Consider the following 22,211-nt stretch of genomic DNA (forward strand, 5'->3'; position numbering starts at 1 on the left):
TCCTTCCTTCCTTCCTTCCTTCCTTTTTTCTTGTAGTTGATAAATATTTATTGAAGCCCTACTATGGGTCCACAAAATAAAAAGATGAATAAGACACAAACTGTGCTTTGAAACGAGTGAAGAAGGTAAACATGTTAATATAGCAATATAATATAGTATAATGTATATATGAATGATAAAAGAGGTATTAATTAATATCTTAAAGGGATTCAGAAGCATGACACCTAATACTATGAAAGAGGAAATCTTGAGCTGAATTTTAAAGAATGAATAGGAGTTTTTCAGGTAGCAAATGGGAGAATCAATATTCCAGGCAAATATAGCAGCTTTTTACATTGTGAAAAACTTTGTTTGCAGTGCAAGAGGCAGCAGTGGAGAAAGTACATTAGGGGAAATCTGGAGTCCAGGCCCTTCCCTGGTCATTTAACTCTGCACTTAAGTTGCCACAAATGTTATGTGGCTAGAAGCCCAGGCTTGTACAGATATCCTCCCTTGAAGTTTCATCTTGGAAACCCTCGGTTCCAATTATTGAGAATGGCTAGGCATAAAGCAAACCTGTGACAATAATTTTTCTAAAGCTTAATGTGTTACTGTTTAAGGTTTGTTCGCCCTCCATTAATCATCTTCTCTGTGGATGGTTTCCGTGCATCGTACATGAAGAAAGGCAGCAAGGTCATGCCTAACATTGAAAAACTAAGTAAGTCATTTTCATACTGTGTTCTTATCTGTAATCCATGTTCTGCCCAGTAACCACTTAGCTGTCGGTTATGAGATGTATGGACCCATGACTTCACTATTTGAAATTCAAAAGTGAAGGTAGCACATGTCTGTGATCATTTATAGAATGGATTTGCATGCATGAGGTGATCCCTGGTTGTTCTCTTGCTCTAATACCTGAATTCTGTTTCCAGGGTCTTGTGGCACTCACTCTCCCTACATGAGGCCCGTGTACCCGACAAAAACTTTCCCTAACTTATACACTCTGGCCACTGTAAGTATTTTTTCAAGTGGTGTAGATTCAAAGCGCTGATTTCATCCTGAAATGACTTAAAGAGAGATTTAAAAAACATGTTCCTTAGTGTTGAAAGAAAATCTTTCTATTTTTCATCTTACCTGTATCAGTTGTTCATAGTAAATGCCTTTTACAACTTTGTGGATGACTGAACTTCATTGCAACTTTAAAACCTTTTTTTTTCAGCTGCAGTTCTGTCTGCATACATACATTCAACCTCTCAAATACCACAGGAGCTGTTCTTTATTTTCTGAATTTTCAAATGAAAAATGTTGACTTCAGAGCTGCTATGTTTAAATTTTCAGACACTCCCAATTCTACCTTGCTTTCTTCTTTAAAAAATATCATTTATTTATTTATTTTTGGTTTGGAGTAGAAATAGAACCTAGGAAAAAGGAATAGTGTATTTAGAAACTTTGGAGGCACATAAGTAAATTTCATTCTAAAGGATAATTTATTGTAATAAAAATTATTGTCATCTTATTAAATGCAACAGTTAAAAAAAATCCCAATATTAAATTTCTTATAATCATGTCAAGTTTCATGGATGGCTTATAATTAGTCCATAGATAATATTTCTGTTTGCTAAGACAGACACGTATAAAGGTTATATATGTCTTATATAAAATTGGAAATTAAATATTGTTATAAAACCTTCTATGATAAGAAAATTTATGATAGAACTATTATGTGTGGATTATTTTGACAATAAATTTGCTTTTCCACAAAGGGGCTATATCCAGAATCACATGGAATTGTTGGCAATTCAATGTATGATCCTGTATTTGATGCCACTTTCCATCTTCGAGGGCGAGAGAAATTTAATCATAGGTGGTGGGGAGGTCAACCGGTGAGTTTTGCATTTTTTTGTGTGTCTGTGCCTTGAAACATTTCACCCACCCCCAAATTTGTTACCTGTTGAAAAGATGCATTTCATTTCCTCATACTTGGTAATGTTTCTGTCTTTTGATATTGTATATATATGTGTGTGTATGTGTGTACATAATATATGTGTATATATATGTGCATATAATATGTATGTGCATGTGTATTATGTATATATATTTATATATGTATGCGTATACATATGTGCATATACAATGTATATATACTGATATACATATGTTTATGTGTCTATGTTTATACATGTGTGTATGTGTATGTGAGGTTATGATGATAAAAGTGTGCGATGATAAGGATCTTCATTAGGGTGACAGTGGTAGAAATGGTGACATAGGGGTGACTTCCAGAAATATTTTGAAGAAGGAATACTCAGATCTTATTGATTTACTAGATTTGTGGGCACAATGAAAAAGAAGTGAATGACATGACTGCCACAAAATTTTAGCCCAAGCGCCATATGATCAGGAACAGGGAAACTTGCTGGGAAAAAAAAATCTCAATGAAACCCACAGTAAGTTTATGAATTCTTCTGTTTAATCCATTTTTTAAAAAATCTTGGAAGTTACATATAAGTGGAATCCACCTTGGTTCTGGACCAGCAAATTGATAGATACTTTGAAAGAAATCATCCTATTTACTTCAGATCAAATGGCTGGGCAGAAAGTAAAAAGGGATGTAGGTGGCTTTCTGCACAATATTTTTCCTGTGACTATGTGTATGTGTACGGTCAGGCAGCTTGCTTTGGTCAGAGGTGAGCAAAGCAGCAACATTAATCCACAGCTGTTTAATGTGCAGAATTGAACTAAGTGCATGCGACCCTGGGTAGAAGGATCCGAATCCCCGTAGGAACACATCCCAGTACACACAGTCAATCAGAAACACGTAGAAGAAGGATGGCAAATGGTTCCATCTCATGTCTACTCTGACTGGGGGCCACGGCTCCCTGGAACACTGGCGGGAAGGAGGGCTGGGAGGCTTTTGTGCAATCTGCCGTGGCATGAAGAGTGGGCAGTCTGCAAATACCCACGTACCTACCATCCCCAAATGATCTCCTTCCTGGAAATGTTTGCTTCAGTCTATGGGCTAAATAGAGAATATAAAGTATGAAAAAAATGGTATTGCTCTTTGAGAAAAGGTCATCTGTGATAAAAATATTCATATTGCATAATCAGTATGCATGGTTAAATATGGGCTTTTCATTAAAAAAAAAGTTGGAAGACTTGTATATCTGTAGAGGTGTTTCTTTCTAGCAGAGGTTCTGATTCTGCTGTCTTTATTTAGGCTAGACTCCCAGAAGTCTATGATGTCCTACGTTGTAAGCAAAGTGAAATTTGTTTACAGTGTGGATTTCCCAAAGTTTATGATAGAGGAACATTTTAGGTGTAAATAAAATAATTGAAATTTGAGTTCTGTCAAGAGCTGTTGCTAGTTGGTCTTTTATATTAATTTTGTCATGAAGCAAACTTGCTTGAAGAACCGCAAAGGATATAAATAGTAATTTTATCAAATTGGATCAACTTCCACTGAGTGTGGATATTAGGCTTCCTCTGGGTTGGCATGACTCAGAAGATGAGTCCACATATTCATTAACTTCTGCAGAAACAGAGCAGACGGAAAGCTGTGAACCTGCTCAATGAAGTGAAGTCTGTTTTAACTCTGTTTGCCTGTTTCCTCACTAACTCTCTAAGTCGACACATTTCACCAAGTTTAGTAGTTCCCTAGTGCTGACGGAGATTTGCAGTGAAACTGATTTGTGTTTCTATCTTCTTGAACAAGATGCCACCATAAGAAATCCAAGGAGCACAGTAGATATCATTTAAAAACATGTTTTATAGAAACTTGGCACATAGGAAGAATATATGGGCAGGAACTATAAGAAACTACAGTATGAGTATAAGAAATTATAAGTGCTATAAGAAAAGATGAGCCTTAATAAATACTCCTTAAGCATTTATACCATCCTCTCAGAGGCTTGTATATTTCACAGTGAAAAAATAATTGGAGTAGAGAAAATATTTATAAAAATCTTAAACAGGTAATTAAGTCAAACTCAACTTATTTTTTACTGAGTGATTAAACCATGAAAGACGTTTGGCTAAATAATATATGAGTCAGATTAAATGGTGAATAAGAACCACTCTTATTCTAGTTTGAAATTTTATATATGACATGAGGCATTTTGTAGTGTCCATTCAATTTGAATCGCACCATTCGACTTCCAAAAATAATTTCTATAATTTAATTTTATTTTTAAAACCCTGATATAGCCACTTTAGCAAACTTGAGTCTGCTTTTAATTTGTTAATCTTCAGAATGCACTATTAAAAGTTGTCATTCACTGTACGACCCTACATTTCTCCTACATATTATAAGAGGATTCCTTTTTATGTTGTTGTTTTGAAACTATTTACTTTATTCTCATTTCAAAAGTATGTTCCATACTCTTAACAGAGTGCCATAAGTGTGTTTGTTTCTTTGAAAAATCTCTCCATTCTAATCCTGCAATTTCTAATACTAAGATAACTCAGTGGGGAAATTGCCTGTTCCGTTCAAAGCTGGACTCAGAGAGGTGGAGAGTGAATGAGATTCCACAGGGCCCACTATGTGTGGCGAGCTGAGAGATGAGTCCAGCACCCTTCCATGGTGCAAGTCCTCTGAAGGCACAGTTTCTGGAGGAAGGAGGATTCTTTTTAAAAGTTAAAAAAAATTTTTTAATTGAATGAAAGATTCTTTAAACTCTATAGTGCTTTACAATTTTCAAAAGTTTCACACACATGATATTAGATAATCCCATAATAACCCCCCTTTTTCCCCCTACCTTTATATCGCCCCCTCCCCCTTCTCTCTCCTCACTGGTAACCACTAGTTTGTTCTTTATATCTGTGAGTCAGCTTCTTTTTTGTTTTATTTACTAGTTTGTTGCATTCCTATTACTTCTCAAGTTGCTGGGCCTATGGTGGTTTTCGGCCAGTATTGGTGATGCAATGAGTTGGTCCTGAGACCATCCTTGTGAATTACTGTAGTGTAAGAACACAAGAAAGATGGCAGGTTCAAGAAAGAGACAGCAAAGAGAAGAAGAATGACATTAGAGTAGGAGTGAACTTCCAGGCCAAAGGGATTGGCTTGATGGAAAATGTTAGTCTTTGCTTACCGCTTTGTCTAACAGGTGACTTTCTTTTTTTTTTTCCAGGAAAATTTTACCTTTTCTTTATGCTGTTTCTTTTCCATATACTGTAATAAATCTATATTTTTCTCATTTTACTGTATCATAATGTACTTAGGATAGACTCTACTCTCCTGGTCCCTTTGCTGCCAGGCTCATTTCTCTTTCAAATTTCACTTTAAGCATCCTTTTCTAAGTAGATTTCACTAAGCTCCCTCAGCCCTCACTAAGCTCAGGGACCCTCTTTTGGGTTTTCTTGTTATTTCTATCATAACTGTGACCATATCATTTGAAATTATTCACATAATCTGCTTTAGTCTATGAGCCCCATGAGGGTAGAGACTTGATTTATTTATCTCTTTATTCTCAGGACCTAACCCATAGCCTAACACATTTAGGTGTCCATTTATTATGTTTTGGATTGAACTGTTCTACAGCCCCATCTGAGGCGTGTTTGCCTGTACTTCTTCCTGTATTTCATCACTCACCTTCTTCTGGCCCTAATCACCTGGAAAGAGCCACACTAGTCCACAGTCTATTCTGCTGCATCCCCGAACCCTCACAGCTTTAATTTGTTCCTACTCTTGAATCTCAGTGATTGATTTACTCCTGTTGATACTAGGGCCCCGCCCATTCCTCTGGTCTCCCAGAATTCTATTTCTTCTACCTCTGTGCTTTAGAATGCAAAGGAATAATTTCCCTGCAAAGAACTGCTAGGAAGACTGCAATAGTAGTTCATGGTTTTCAAAAATGTTTTTTTGCTTGTTTTCCTTTTTAAAACATCTCCCCTTCTCCCACAGCTGCATATTCTCCTGAATTTGAGAAAGTGTTGGATTTCGCATTTAAATGCTCCTGGTCCCAGTGGGAGTTTTCTTTTCTTTTTTTTATTCCTGATAACATATCAAGAAGGTACAATATTATTTCCATTTGTCCCCTTTTCAAAATGTAGCATCTAGGACACAAATGTTGAAAACTCTGCCTCTAGATAAAGGAAAGCAATGGAAGAGATACTGGGATTAAAGGTGGGAAGGCCAGACTCAGTGTCTTCTTAGCTAATTTTTTTTTAGCTGTGTTGTTTGGCCCATCTCTGAGGAAATATAGATTACATTCAAATTCAGAATGGGAAATGGGAAATTATAATTCCTATTTCTCTGAATTAACAAGAAACTAGTTTTATGATTTCTGTTTTACGATTCTCCCTCCCCTGCCCCTCCTCCACTTTATAGACCAAGAGGCTCCTTTTCATTTATCTTCCTTTGGACCAACATTTTACTGCATTTTTTTCTCTGTAATTACTAGATTTAACTTTAGAGTTCTGAAATATAATATATATGTATAACTTGCAAAGGAACTTTTATAGCTGCTCATGATCTGATTTAACTTAAGAAACTTTCTTCATGCTTCAGTCTCATACCATTTGCCAAACCTTTGACCGACCAGCTTCATTACTGCTAGGGTCCTTTCCTTTGAGATTTTAAAATGTTTTTTTAATTCCAAGTATTCTCTCTTATTTGTTCATTCTTTGCACTTTTCTGACCATGCTCCCAATTTTCTTTTAGAAAATGAGGCCAACACGACTTGTACCAAGAAGCAGGGAGGAATTTTTTGCTTCTTTTTTGGAAGAAATAAAGAAAGAAATAAAAAAATTTTACCTTTAGTTTGTCTTCATAGTTCACATTGCTTTTTACAACTGCTTAATTTTTTTTTTTTCTTTCTGATTACCAAGATGTTAATTGTCACTACAAAATTTTTGGGAAGTACAGACAAGTACAAAGAACCAATGATTCTGATTTTGCCACTGGGATAATTTTAGCACCCTCACATCTGTCGTCTCTCCTAGTGCTCTTTCCTTATACTATTGCAAAGACTCCTTTGGTGATCTTTCCCCCTGAGGGTTAGTAAGCTAAAAGTTACTTATAGGGCTTCCTGTTGCTCTGATAATGCCAACATCAGTGTGTATTCCACAATATAACTTTTGAAAATGTAGGGTCATCATTTGACAAAACTGTATTTAAAAAATTTCCATTAGAAAACCGCAGATTGATTTTACATTTCATATCTGCCAAATATTGCCTAATACAGCTTCCTTGGAAATGTCAAGGCACCACATTTTCTAGGAAGTTGTTTGGCTATGCGTGCACCAAGGTTGTGTCTCTGAAACTAAAATAAGTATGCAAATAGATCACTTAATATAAGAAACTGATCTCTCTGGGATCTGAGGTGGTTTTGAGGCACGTGCAGGGTGTCCAGGACTCAGTTTGAGTTCACCTTCTTGCTAGAGGAGGCGCTGACACAAGAATGAATGAAACTCCGGGACCCATCTGAGTCCTCCTTGGTGTGAGGATACCCAGAAATGCCAGAGTTCATCTGTAAAGCAGAAGGATACTTTGGACTAAACCCCGGTAGGATGCTCAGAGCAATCTGAGATCCTGATCTCTCTGTCTCTGGTCCATCCCAATGGGACGAGGACTCCACCTTTCCCATGCTAATGACATCCGCTGGCAGCTCAGACGTCCAGGAATCTGGGAGGGTGCTGTATGCTCTCCTGCCCCATCCCTCACTTGCCAGCTGCAGCAGCTGTGATTTTGGAGCTGGGAGTTTCCAGTCCTCCCCAGGGGCCTGGGAATCCTTACAGAATTCTCCCAGGCCAGGCGTTCCAGACCTTTCTGAGGCCATGGCCAAGCTCCTGAATGCCCCACACCTCCAAATTACCCCTTTCCTCAAAAAACAAAGATTTTAACTGGAGTAAGTAAAACACTATCAAATTCTGGAGACAAAGAAACCAGAAAGGAGGTTGGTTGCAACTCGTAGACCATTTTTGTTTTGGTCTTATAAAAAACCAAGCTACACTTCTTTTTCCTGTTTGCCTCCTAAAGCTAAGGGGTTTCTTCTCACAGACTTCTATTCAATGGGACACTGGCCATTCTAAGTTGTTTTTAGTGTCCTGAAAATAACTGGATTATATTTATTTCCATTAATGCATAATAATTAAGATGAAAATTGATCTAGTGTTTACCAAATGCTAAAACACTGTTTTTAAGGACTTTACATGTATTAACTCATTAAAGCTCAGAATAATCCTATGCGCTAGGTAACATTATCTATATTTTAAAGGAATGTAGAGACCTTAAATAACTAACTGAAGGATCACACGGCTGGTAAGTGACAGAGGCAAGGCTTAAAATGCAGCTAGCTGGTCGCTGGGCTCAGGTTCTTAATTGCCGTATCTTCTACCTCCCAACAGCATGAGCTGGAAAGAATATACATATATTGGCCACTCCACGGGGCATGGGGGATCTTAGTTCCCCAACCAGGGATCGAACCCATGCCCCTTGCAGTGGAAACGCAGAGTCTTAACCACTGGACCGCCAGGGAAGTCCCTGGAAAGAATATTTTAAAAACCTTAATGACATGCCTGGTTCACCTAACTTATCCCAGGAGTTTACTCCTAAAATTCCACTTACTAAAAGGCTAAGTAAAAGGTACAAGGAGAAAACCAGAATAAAAAATAGCCCCTTTTCCCCATTTCATTCACCTCATTTAAAACAAAACAAGACAAAGCTAGGTTCTGAGATCCTGGCATCTGTGTGCCAAATTGGGGTTTTCCTCTGTAGGCTTTCAACAGTCAAGGAAACATATGGTCACTCGGGGTCCTTTGATGAGCAGAATTCTGCCATGTAAGTGAAATGTTCAAAACAATGATCAGAAAAGACAGGTACAGAAGAGACTCTTGAGATGAAATGAAAGTTTTTTTTTAAAAAAGCCACTATAATCATAGCAGAGCTTGAAAGCTTTTGCAGAGAATGTATTGAATAACATTTATGGAAAGAATAATTCTGACTTCCAGATGTGAAAAAAAAAAAAGGTTGCAAATATTGGGAAATTTATGGTGGGGTATAGTAAAGTATAACATATCTGAGCTAATATATTTTAAAACCTTTTTCTTCTTTGACCCAAACCCAGAATATGTTCTAAGCCTCTTATATTTTCCTCATTAGCTATGGATTACAGCCACCAAGCAAGGGGTGAAAGCTGGGACATTCTTCTGGTCTGTGTAAGTTACCTCTATTTTGTCAATGTAAAATTACAATTATGATTCAATTTAAGAAACATTCATTCAATTTGATTTCACTTCAGTTAAATGTTAACATACTCCAACGTACGAATATTTTCGGATTCAAAATAACCCTCCATTTTTTTTTTTAAGAGATCCTCTCTGTCTTTTTCCATCTCCATTCTCTTTTCCTCTTCTCTCTCTCTTTTCCCCCATCTTTTCTTAATAGAATGTAAGGAAGATTTTCTCTCCTACCTCTAGTCACCCTTTACATTTTTCTGTCCCTGTTTATAGGTTTTTGGTAACTTGGCACCTAGGGAATATATATTTCTCAGGCTATTTATTGCTGTGATTTGAATGATCATTTTCTATAAATATATTACAACATTCTATATTTATTTTGGTTCACAACTTTAAAAATCGAATATGGTCTCAGACAGCTGATGTAGTGGTCTAGAGACTGGAAACTCCAGACAGGAGACAAGAGGAAGTCTTTGTTTCCACCCCATTTTTCCACTGAGCTCCAGGATTTCCCTAATAAGAAAAAAGGAACTACTTCTCTTCCCCGCAGAGGTGATGGGGGGATTAGTAGTTAATGTTCATAAAATAGCCTTAAGATGAAACTTACCTAATACAAGTGTCAACATGTTGATTATTTTTGAGGCTCCTTAGTAAGAAAAGGAATCTGTTTCAACTTTCATGGGGATTTTGTTCCCACTGAGATGTTCTTTCCATCTTTTTTTTTTTTTTTAACCACCTAAAGCTGTTTCCATATTTGCCTCTTATGCCGTAACAAAAATCTGACTATTCTGTAATAGTAGTGCGCTGAGAGCAATCACAGGTTCAAATTAATGCAGAATGGTACCATCTATATTCTCCAAATTCAGGAATAAAGGTAGCTTTTTCAGATTTGAAGGGCTAAATTGAAATTGGGTTTGGTGATTTGAAGCTCACACAGAGTGTCCCTTAAAAGTCTCCCCCCCTTTTTAAAAAGAGATTTTCTCTGTTGAGAAATAAGTATATGTTAGAAATGACATGTAGATTTACCAATTTAATCTTATGCATTACATTTTTTAACCCTTGGTTGCCATTGATACTTATAGAAGTGATTTCTTCTGCTCCACAACATATTTGGCTGGCAGAACGGAGAGGTGCCAACAGCATAATTAATACTTAGTCCCCACCCTTACCCCCCGAAACTGCTGCAGAGCTTCATTGAAAAGGCTTAGTGTTTTGGTTTTGAATGGCAATTTTTTCCACCCATTTCAAATCTTATAAGAAGGTAGCTTTTTTGCTCCAAAGATGTCTGTAGTTTGCTTTGCTTCTCAGACTATTCTTTTATCTCTATATCCTGGAAGTGACTTGGATTCATTTTCTTTCTTTCTTTTTTAAAAATCTCTTTAGAACTTAAAAAAAATTGTCATACTTCCAGGTATTTAATGGAATATAGGTCAAGGAAATCTACACGTCATAGATTCTGAAAATTTTAAAATTTAAAACCAGATTCAACCATAGACTTAGATTTAAAGGTCATCTTTTTAACCTGGTTCCATATTGCAATCTAGAATTAGTCTAGCTTTTCAAGGGATAGCATTTCCTTTCAAAATCATCCTCAGCTGAGTCTCCATTACATTCTTTTATGTCAATTCATGTTCAAAGGCAGTAATTCCCCTTATGTATGGGTGTCTAGATTGATTCCAATCCCAGCTCTGTCACGTAATAGATTGCTGACCTCGGACAGGTGATTTAATCTCTCGATAAATCAATGTCCTCATCTTCAAATAGGAATGATAGTCTTCATCATAGGGCATCTTCATCATAGGGCATCGTGAAGATAGAATGAGTTAACTTATTTAAAGTGCTTAGTAGGGTACTTAGTACATAGAGAACAGCCAATAAATGGTATCTGTTTTCTTATTCACATTACCTCTTTCAACAATGACCAGACAATGGCTATATATGACCTAAGGTAATTTGTTCCCCTTTAGCACTAAATAACTCATCTAGGTTATTTTCCATTTTTCCTACTTCCTTTTCTTTTTCTAAACATGTCTAATGTACTTGGTGTCCTGAGAAATTCTATATCAATCAATGATGGTAAAGGCAACAGCATGAATCCCATTTCCCTCTCTGTTTGGAATACACTCTTCCTTTGTCAGATCTGTTTGTGCCGTGTCTGCTTCAAATTTTAAACATTAATGGCTAAGGGCCATGTCTTTTTTGGTCTCTGAGGTTATTTCATAAGGATAATCTAAAACGACTAGGAAACTTAGAGACCACTGTGTCTGACTCCTCATGTTTGAGATCAGAGTGCCAAGGCTTAGAGAGGTAAAATGTACCCAAGGCCACAGTTACAGTGGATACTCAGACCTCCAACGTACTCATGCTCTTACCACACACACGTATTCAGCCCCTGCCCAGAAAACGGCAATCACCTGCTTCTCGTTCCAAGCAGAGAATGGTGACTTTCCCGTAATAGCTTTTTTTTTTTGGTAGGAGTATCTTGTATCTTTTTTTATATTCACAGAAATGCCTTGGACGTCATACGCTTTTAACAAATATTTCGTGAATGAGTGTACCATATCTGTGGGCCTGTGCGTCCAGTACATAATGATAAAAGCTAACTTTTTTTGGGGGTGGGGATGCCACGTAGCTTGCAGAATCGCAGTTCCCTTACCAGGAATTGAACCCTGGCCACAGCAGTGAAAGCCCGGAATCCTAACCACTAGGCCACCAGGGAACTCCCATAAAGCTAACATTTTTCAATGTGCCAGGCACTATTCTAAGTATTAACTCTTTTAATCCATACAACAACCTTATAAGATAGGGACTATTATTCTCCTCATTTTATAGAGGCACTAAAAGGTTAAGTCACTTGTCAAAGTCTCATCCAACACAAACCCAGGCATTCTGGCCTCAGAGCTGACGCTTTTTCCCCCTGCTCCCTACTTGTCAAGTACCCCATCCAAAGAAGGCGTTAAAGGGTGAACATTTGGAGCTTGAAACAAATTCTATTAATTTGTATTTTTCCATTAGCATCAAGTGAGTCCATCAGAATCCATTTTTATGACTTAACACCAATTACATAAAATAAAGCAGCTTGTAGGTAGGTAGTGAAGTAAGGTAAAATGAAAAGGCTACAACATTCACTTTTTTTTAAGTTAGGAAAGAATTCAAAATATGTAATTATTTTGTTCAGATACAGGGGATTTCTAAGGCTGAAGAATTAAATACCTTCAGCGATTAACCTGGCTTTGCTATGCCTACTTCAAATTCAATTATAGGATATAATAAACAGGATCGCATTTATTCAACAGCATTGGAATTTGTTTAAGTGAGACCTTGTTTTATGGTAAACATGACTTTTTTTGGGCTGGTAGGATAGTTCTAGACAGAGAAGGGGCCAGAGAGAAGAATGACAAATCCCCTACCGATTGGAAATAGGGGGAGGCTGCTTGATTAGGGTCCCTGCCAACTCTAGCCATCTACCATGGCTCTGAAGGTTTGTCTTTCCTCCTAGCTCTCTCATGCTCATGTCTACCAAAAGTAAAAGCTGAAATGGCTCACCCAACATCCCACAATACATTTTTAATAGTTTATTTTTTTAGAGCAGTTTTAGGTTCACAGCAAAATTGAGCAGTGGATACAGAGATTTCCCATCTACCCCCTGCACCCACACATGCACAACCTCTCCCAGTATCAACACCCCTCACCAGAGTGGTACCTTTGTTACAAATGATGACCCTCCATTGACACATCATTATCACTCAGAGACCGTAGTTTATATTAGGGTTCACTCTTGGCCACAGTAATTTTTACTATCTACCATTAAACTTAGGCTTCGGTTTAAATTCATCATAAACATGCTCTAATGCCTGGTCTTGGATGGGGAAGCAGAAAAGTATGTTGTGTTCCTTGTTAGGAAAAAATAAGCAAATTTCCCCACAAATAAAGACATCACTCAGCTTGTGAACATCTTAATGTAACTCAGCCCATGATACAAAGCTATCACGTTAGCCAAGAGCTCTTGAAATGAGTGCCAGATTGAGGGTAATTATATTTCAACAGAGGAATGAGACTTAAACACAAAAGTCATTGTGGATGAAGATTATACCCTTTTTGTCAGTCTCATAATTATATGTGCCTATTCTTGATAGATTTTTATAGAGCTAGAAGAGAATTTCAAGAATACCTTTCCTAAACCCTGATTTTATACCCGAGGAACTTAAAGTTTCAGATTAAATAATGTTTCTCAAGTCATATAGCTACTTAGCGATAGAATGATAACTAATCATGATCATTAATGAAAATAGGGATTATTTTTAGCACTCACTATGTGCTAGGCACTGTACATGCCTTTTGCCTTTCTTGTCTCATTTCCTCCTTACAACCAAGCTGTTCAGGGTGCTTTGCCATCATCTTTATTTTACTGATGAGCAAACTGAAGCTGAGAGCGGTCGAGAGGCATAGAGGTCAAGAGAGGTCACACCAGCAAGAGGCAGATGGGGGATATAAGTCCTGGCCCCTCGGTGGCTACAACTAATGGCTTTACCCACTAAACAGCAATGATTCTGAGTCTGGGGTCCTTTCTGCCTGTAGCTGAGCCTCTGATAAACATGGCAGATTCTTCATTTGACTGTGAATCGGAGTTTCCAGTGTTGTCTTCTGTAGCAGAGGCTGAGCAGCATGACATGTTGCAAATAGAAATGGACGTTTAAACACTAATTGGAGAGGGGATCTTTTACTACGACAAAGTGAAAACAGATGGTGGTAAATAGAGAGCCCCTGGCCTGGGTGCAGGAGCAAGAGCTCATCAGGCTGGAGATGGTAGAAATGCAACCTAACCTGACGCTTTGCCGGTTGCTACCCTACAGGATGATCCCTCATGAGCGGAGGATATTAACCATCCTGCAGTGGCTCACCCTGCCGGACGACGAAAGGTATTTGCTTCCCCCCATCCCGCCTGGCTCTCCCTCTTCTTTCTTTAGTACATTTCCATTTTAGGTTGGAATTGGGTGAATAACCAGATGGACTATGCAATAGAAGCACAGCCATGGTTTGGTATTATTACAAGTTTTGTGGTTCTGAGCCTGAAACGTGGCTTCCCTAAGGAGGACTTAGTTTACAATGGACGTAGGTTATTGAGGACCATTTAATTACATGAATTACTCCAGCTATTAATCCTGGTCACCACAGCAGAGCTCGAGGGAGTTCCCGGCTTTGATAAATAAACCAGCAGCATCCCAAGGATTGGGGAAGCATGAAGACTGACTTTTAAAATAGATTTTATTTTATTGGAGTACAGTTGATTTACGATGTTGTGTTAGTTTCTACTGTACAGCAAAGTGCTTCAGTTATGCATATATATACATTCTTTTTCATATTCTTTTCCATTATGGTTTATCACAGGATGTGGAATATAGTTCCCTGTGCTATACAGTAGGACCTTATTGTTTATCCATTCAATATATAATAGTTTGCATCTGCTAATCCCAAGCTCTCAGTCCAGAAGACTGACTTGTCACTTGAATGGAGTTGTTCTTTCAGGCTGCAGATTGCTTGGCCCCTGTGAATGATCACTGGGCTCTATTATCTTGAGGATCCAAGACCAGAGTTTGCGTTCAGATTTTCCTCATGACTTTTTATTCCTGAAGGTAGTAATCAGGCAGTTACCCCAGCGGGGATGGTGTAGGGGGTGGTGGGTGGTTTTTTTCCTGTAGAAAAAAAACAAGAAAGAGACTTTTTTCATGCTAAGACTAACAGTGGTTGGGCGATTCATTAACTTGATTTGAGAGGATTTTTTGGTAATGTGTAGGGATATTTGATATTCTTTGTCATGTGTGGTTTGGGGGAGATTCTGAACCTTCCAATTTTCCCGTAGGCCTTCAGTCTATGCCTTCTATTCCGAACAACCTGATTTCTCTGGACACAAATATGGCCCTTTTGGCCCTGAGGTTAGTAGCTTATCTTCTGCCTGAGGAGAACCTGTGTCCCTGGGCCACCTAATCTACTGACCTTATTTCAGGATTTGTACCAAGTCTCTTAGGGTGTTTGTATGTGCAAAGTGGATACAGAGTCAAAGAACTACAAGAGTAAAAACATTGAAAAGAATCTTAAACATACCTGGTTTTCTTACAGGAACTTCATTTCAGATTGATTTGCTATTCAAACGTATCCTAAACTTGGTGTTCATAGGAAGGGATGTATTCCAGCCCTGCAGGCATCAGTCAAAAGATGAAGGATCGGGAAGGGTTGGCATTTGCCATCACTGGGAAAGGAGTAGAAAAGAATCTGGAGATGAAACCTGCAATATAAAGCATTGCAACTGAATTTCAACTCCCTTAAAATGGTTATGCTGTTCAGAGAGGATAGGTCAGCTCACTAGCCTTAGCAGGTACAAGCAACCTGGAAAATTTGATAGCATTGGACATTTTTTATTTGATAAATCTTGACATAGGTATATACCTGTGAGACCATCACCACGATCAAGAGTATGAATATATCCATCACCCCCCTAAGTGAAACAAATTCTTAACTGGGAGAAATACACTGTTGAATGAATCTGTTTAGCAGAGCAACGTGACACCCTTGTATCACTCAGGGCTCTTAGTAGAAGACAATCTGTCTATAAGGTAGTAGTATCCAGTATAACTTCAAATTCAGGAGGTGGGAAAGGGATGGGGATATTTTATTATGTTCCTCTTTTATCGAGAGATGGAAATTTTCCCAGTGCTTCAGCATAGATCATTTTAAAATATGCTGGGATTTGCAAATCTAAATCTTTTAATATTTTAAATGTTTTCCACCTCTCTTTCTTACTAGGGTGGTGAGGTCTACATCAACATAATAAAACTTGATTTTGGATGAGAAATTGTTTCATAAACTCTTTGATGATGGGAACTACCTCTTATTCTCTGATAGCTGATGGCAACACTGTTGGCTATAATTAAGTTTGTTATGTTCAGCATAAGGATGACTAAGGAAATACAGATAAGTGTGTCTTGGTTTAAGTATTTCTGATCAAAATGCAGCATGTTTAAACAAAGACAGTAAATACTAAGGAGCCATAAATACTTCTGATTGCTTTAACATCAATTCAGTGATGATTTCCTTAAGCACTGGAAACTAGATGCTGTGCGAACCCATTCCTAGTTTGCCTTAAATCATTGAAGTCATATAAGTCTGATGCTCTTTTTCCTATTCCTTTGATGTTTAACCACTGGTGCATGACTATGAAACACAAATGATAAAATGAGATAAACATCTGCATACATGAAACACAAATCTTATTCTTGCCAGAGCAAGCATGACTATTTTATCTTTAGGATGATTTTCTTTGAGATTAATCTAAAGTGAACAATAGGAACCTTATTTTATTAAGATGTTAAAAAAAAAACCCCAAACCCTAAGCAGTTCCATGTACCCTATTTAAAGGTTCAATTTTGCTTGGATAATAGTATCCCCTAAAAGACCCTGTGGCATAGGCAAACAGCGATTGGTATAGCCGTTCTTTAAAAAGCCAGAGGCTGGTACTTTAAGAGGTTAGGAGCTACTCCAATTGCTCAGCTGGTAAGTGAACTTGGAGACAGAACTTCTGACTCCCAGACTAGGAAATAATTTAACTCTCCTTTAGTCCAGGAGATAAGCAAAGTGGTCCATTAATAACTATGTTCAAACCACACAGAACGTTTTCTTTATGTCAAAAGTTGGCTTTTTACAACACAGAGGAGGTATAATTCTTATAATTTTCATTTCCTTAAAAGTTATATGGCTTAGCAATGAATGTTCTTTATTCATTAACATCTCTGGATTTCTAATATGTGTAGTTCAGTTATAATTACTTACTTGAAAGTGTGTTTTTGATCGAGAAATAAACTAAAAGGTTTTTTTTAAGTCCTGAGCAGTGATAAATGAAGCATAATATAGGATGCTTTAATTTGCTGTAATGATGGTTCTATGTTCAGGATTCTCATAAATAGACAAACATTTTTTCCTGAGTATTTTTGAATTAAGAGTTGGAAGTATTCATGCTAGTTCTTTTTAGTATTAATGCTTCTTATAACTGGGATATTCTCGTATATCTACGGGGTAAAACACTTACGATGTATCTTCAGTTATGATAACCTGAGAACTTGGTCACTTTCTCCCAAAAAAGCAAGGGGTGTTTTCAGATTTCAACTATTTCTCATTTGGTTCTAGGAATCTTATTTTTTACTGAAAGAAAAACAAAACAGTTTAAAACATGAAACCAAAGCCAGCAAAACCTCTTTTTAGTGGTAGATGAATTGGTTTATCTACCTATATATCCCTCATCTACACTTATTGTGCATGTAGCTGAAATATTATTTTTAAAATCAGTAACATGTTCTCTTTTACACCTTGCATTTGAAATTTAATCGAAAGGATTCAATCTGGCAAAATGTTGTGTGCTCCAACACACTTGAAGTTTGTGCTTTATTCGCTTAATACCTGAGTATACTTTTTGCAGGACGATTCGCAAACATTGGGCTAATAGCTTCAAGAAATGGCGTATTGCTCCTGGTTTCATAGTGTAACGGTGAATGTTCAGAAAATATGCTTGCTTTTGGTTACTGGCGCAACCTTTTTCTCTTTGAGCTTCTATGCTTTCCCTGTGACTCTCCGTTCGGCTGCTCTTCAGGCCTAGAGGCAGAGCTTTGGCTGGCTAGTTACTACCTTCAGACGGCAAAGTATCCTTCTGAAAAGCAGGGAAATTTGCCCCTCTCCTTCCCATCCTTTTAATAACCTCAGGCTAAATCTTCTAAAGTCAGACTAAAGTATGGCTGGTCAGTGAAAACTTAGCTATTGTCAACCTCTAACATTCGAAGAAGGAGACCCGTGCGATATAATCCCTGGATGAAAACTCATTTTGACTAAAATGCTGTTTCTCCTGCTACTCCTCTAACCTGCTGCAATCAGAAGGGCTCGCCTTTGGAGCCTTCGGAATGTTGAGGTCTCTTGCAAATGGCCGAGTGTCTGATGGGCAGACTTGAGCGCTAGCTGAATGAATTTGGTGACCATGAAATGGTAAACCCTCTTTTTCCTTTTGCTTCTCATCTCATGGGGAATTGGCTAAAACTAGAGGCATTAAAAAAAAAAAAACCAAACCAAACCAGAGTCCGTGGGGCTGTGTCCTTCCATCGCTCTGCTGGAGAGAGAGGATGAGACAGCTGTGGCGATGCCTTTGCAGTGGCTTGCTCTGGAAACAGTGAAATCGCATGGCAGTGGCCTCCTTTTTGGATACACTAACATCGTTCCTCCTCCTGGCCCTTCTTGCATCTGAATGAGTCTCGAACAGTCCCACCGAGAGAAATCAGCTAGGTAGACAGCAGGGCTTGCTGCTTTAATTCACCTTTGCACCATCAGCAAATCAGGGGCCTGTTTTTCTCCAGCATTTGGAAGTCCCAAAAGGTTATCTTCCTTATCTACAGTTTACGTGTCAGCCTTTACTGCTCGCTAGATTTTCAAAACAAATGCATAGTACAGCCACTACCCCCCAACCACCACTAAAAGGGGAATGTCTAACAGAAAGAGTATAAGTAGACTCTTTCTTGATACATATATGTATACCAAGATGAAGAGATCTCGATGACTTTTTACATTTCACCTAATTTTACAAGAGGATTTTTAAAAAGACAGTTCTATTTATGGTTACCTCTTGGCTCAGAGTTCTTCTCTACCAGAAACCTAAATTATCAGTGGGAAGTTCTCTCTGCTGATGTGTGGAAGTACATTCATGACCAAGGAGGACTGCTTGGTATTTACGTTTCATTCCATCCTTGGTTTAAAAATTTTTTTCCTGATCCTTTCCAATGAAGGTGACAGTTGCTTGGATATAGTTGGTGGTCTGAACAGATACCTGTTAGATCTGAATTGGAACCACCTCCATGAATCCTTTTGCACCTTGAAATGACCAAGTGACTAGTATTCTATTTAGTTTTCAGCTAATACTTTATAAATGGAGAGCTTTTCATAGCCAAGGACCAGTCTCTCCGTAACGCAGGAGTTATGGAATGCAGAATTCTGTGTCACCTTCAGGTCTATCCACAGTAGGCTCCTCAGCCAAAAGAGACCCACATGACCAGATTCTCTTAAATTATATTCTTGTTCTCAGTGAAGAAGCCGTAACAGCAGTATCAAGTTTGATCTAGGAGGCTTCTCTCTGTAGAGTTCCCCGAATCATCCCTCATACCAACTTTTTCTCACTTAAGGAGTCTTAGTTTTTTTTAACTAAGACTCTGCTGACCCCAGATGGCAAAGTGTGAGCTTTATGATCTGACCCAGAAGGACAGACGACTTCTGAGTCCAGACATCTCTATCCGCCAGTACAGGAGAGTAGTTATGGCTCACCTTTTACTCCGGCTAAGAGACCTAAGAGGAAGGTTACCCCTAAGAGGAGACAGGAAAGACCAGTTACTCCTCCAAAGAAAAGAAGAAGAAAATTACATAGGATGGATCATTATGCTGCGGAAACTCGTCAGGACAAAGTAAGTTTATCTATTGTTCCAAAGCTTTGTGGCGGGCAGGTCTGAGTTGAAGGTTTCCTTCAGTGCCTTGGTTTGAAAATCAGCTGAATATGTTTCAGAAAAAGTCTGGTGTGTCTTCCTTGGCTTTGAGTCCAGAAGAATCTGCTCCTTCAGAGGTTAACACTGATGTGAAGACTTCTTGATCTTTCAGCTAGAAAAAAAAAAAAAAAAAAACACCTTCTACTTTCTTTAGAGTTAGTTGCCCCAAACTAGTATGAATATTTAGGCTTGAATGAGTGTTAAGAAAGCTATTGGTTTTGCTTGCACTTTTTCACAGAATTTGTCACAGTTTCTTGTAGCCTTGGTTCTTGAGAACAACCCAGCAAGGTAGTCGGGGAAATCCTGAGAGATGGTATAGATTAGAGCTCAATAGTATATTGGATTAGATTAGTGGTCTGTACCTTCCAAGTTCAGAAGAGGTCTTAGATGATAGACAAGGGAAGAGCTGAGACAGAAGGAGAGAGAAAACAATGGGTAGATAGAGTTGGGTGTGTTTTCTTATAGAGATATGAGCAATGTGTACTCTTTTCATTACATTCAGAATAGCCTATAGGTTGTTACTTTTCTTGAAACCTCCAGAGACCTCCAAGGCACTATCTTATTTATGATTGTTTGAACTAATCACTAAGAACTAGGTTCTGGATTTTAACCTGAGTCATCTTTCTGACTAAAGAAAATGAATTTGTTGCCAAGGGTTGACATAGGTTGTGCGTTTGGTATTTCTTTGTCTAGGTGAAGGTCTTAGAGGAGAGCACGGTTTACTCAGAAGCAAATACCACTAAGTCTACCCTCTGTTAGTCTCTTCAGATTATGCTGCACACGTCATTATGAAACTTTCACTTGTGACTTACTCCTTGGGACAGAATTTGAAATACTGACTCCTGTCATGAAGAAAAACAAATTTATACCTGATTTTACTGATAACATGATATGAGGAGAGGTCAAGAGTCATCTGAGAAGATGCTAATGGAAGATAAGATTATGTGTCTGAGGAAAAAAAGATATGCCGATCCCTTCCGTTCTTATCTGTCATTTTGAGTGGATATGTGTGATTGTAGCTAAGCTGTCAAATTCAGCTAAAGTTCTGTCAAGTGTTTGTCTGATGGGATGTTTCTTGAAAATCTTTCCATTGCACAGAGATGAGAGGGAGAGGGAAATCTCTAGTAGGTGGTGGCATTCATGCTATCAGAAACTTCCATTTGAAACAAGAACATGAGAGATGGATTATGATTCTTATGCTTTGGGAATGTTCTTCAGAGAACTGAGTTTTCATTTTTCGTTAGGCTAACTAAGAAACCTTCTAGAACAAGCTCAATGATTCACTTCTGTTGAAGTTTGAACTCTTGTAGATTTTTATTTTACTCAAAATCAGCTTGAAAGGGACTACATTGGGAAGTAGTAGCTTGCTTCTTAGAAGTGGTCCTTCTATTAAGAATCTATTGTTGTCAGAAATTGACAGTTAAGTTTTCTGGAACACTAGATGAATCTCTTTGTATTAATGATGCTCTAATTTGGCATCCAGTGGAAGGTTACCATTTAACCTCAGAACAGCTTTTGATTCACTTAGCCTCCATCTTCTTGCCATGGTTCAAAGCCTAGGTGTTTTCACGTAGGGAACAAGAGGCTTAAACTGTCCATCTGACTTTCTTCTCATTCTCAAAATTCTTGGACTTAAAGAACATTGTTACATTTTAGAAAGGCTATTTTATCTCTAAAAGAAGAAGTGCCCTTAATTTTTCTATTTTTATATCAAAGAATCTTGAAAGGGATTGAATGAGGAGAGGTTTTACATTCCTAAAAGAATACAAATAAAAATGCTTAGACCATGTTTCCATGTAGAAAGGCAGGAAAATCTCCCTAGACAAAGCTCTGCCTCTGGGCCTGAAGTTTTCTTTCCAGAATGTTCTAGGGGTAGAAGATCTATGAGATACTGAAAGGAAAAAAAAAAAACCTTCAGGGACTAATTTGCTCCTTTTTCCAGATGACAAATCCTCTGAGGGATATTGACAAAACAGTGGGGCAATTAATGGATGGACTGAAACAATTAAAGCTGCATCGCTGTGTAAATGTCATCTTTGTCGGAGACCACGGTAAAGCTTTGTTTCTTTATCCAGATAGATAACGTTTCTGATGTGCTGGGGAAACCCTTGCTCTCAGAATCCCAGGTTGTATTCTTCTTCCTCCATCCCCCTTTCTTCAGGATGGGGAAAGAAATCGAGCCGTGACTCAAAATTATGAGACGACCTGAGATGACCCTGCATACATTTTGATCAAAACCAGGGAATTCCTGTATCTTCCTATTCTTTGCAGGAAAAGCCTTCCTACAAAAATCTGTCCCATATTAAAAAGTTGCAGGGAATTCCCTGGCGGTCCAGTGGTTAGGATTCGGCGCTTTCACTGCTGGGGCCTGGGCTCAATCCCTGGCCGGGGAACGGAGATCCCTCACGCTGTGCAGCATGACAAAAAAAAAAAAAAAAAAAAAAGATTGCAGACAATTCCCTTGTGATGTTAAGAGCTTCCTCTGTGAATGTGACA

At 38.1% G+C, this 22,211-nt stretch overlaps 1 protein-coding gene across 12 annotated transcripts in view; it reads left to right on the forward strand.

Annotated features, from left to right (window-relative positions):
• Positions 1-22,211, forward strand: part of ENPP2 (ectonucleotide pyrophosphatase/phosphodiesterase 2) — a 107,233-nt gene that overhangs the window by 50,717 nt on the left and 34,305 nt on the right. For 6 of the 12 annotated variants that reach the window (XM_082364249.1, XM_082364250.1, XM_082364243.1 and 3 more), the window contains exons 6-12: positions 600-697; positions 912-991; positions 1,743-1,862; positions 9,077-9,132; positions 14,007-14,072; positions 15,014-15,086; positions 21,658-21,766. In XM_082364249.1, the coding sequence (XP_082220375.1) occupies positions 600-697; positions 912-991; positions 1,743-1,862; positions 9,077-9,132; positions 14,007-14,072; positions 15,014-15,086; positions 21,658-21,766 (602 nt within the window). Of the gene's footprint in view, positions 1-59; positions 126-599; positions 698-911; positions 992-1,742; positions 1,863-9,076; positions 9,133-14,006; positions 14,073-15,013; positions 15,087-19,481; positions 19,638-21,657; positions 21,767-22,211 lie in introns of those variants that run through there. The other 6 variants (XM_082364242.1, XM_082364246.1, XM_082364248.1 and 3 more) reach the window with 2 other exon arrangements.

Source organism: Balaenoptera borealis (genome assembly GCF_965194805.1).
Source record: "Balaenoptera borealis genome assembly, chromosome: 17".
Taxonomy (NCBI): domain Eukaryota; kingdom Metazoa; phylum Chordata; class Mammalia; order Artiodactyla; family Balaenopteridae; genus Balaenoptera; species Balaenoptera borealis.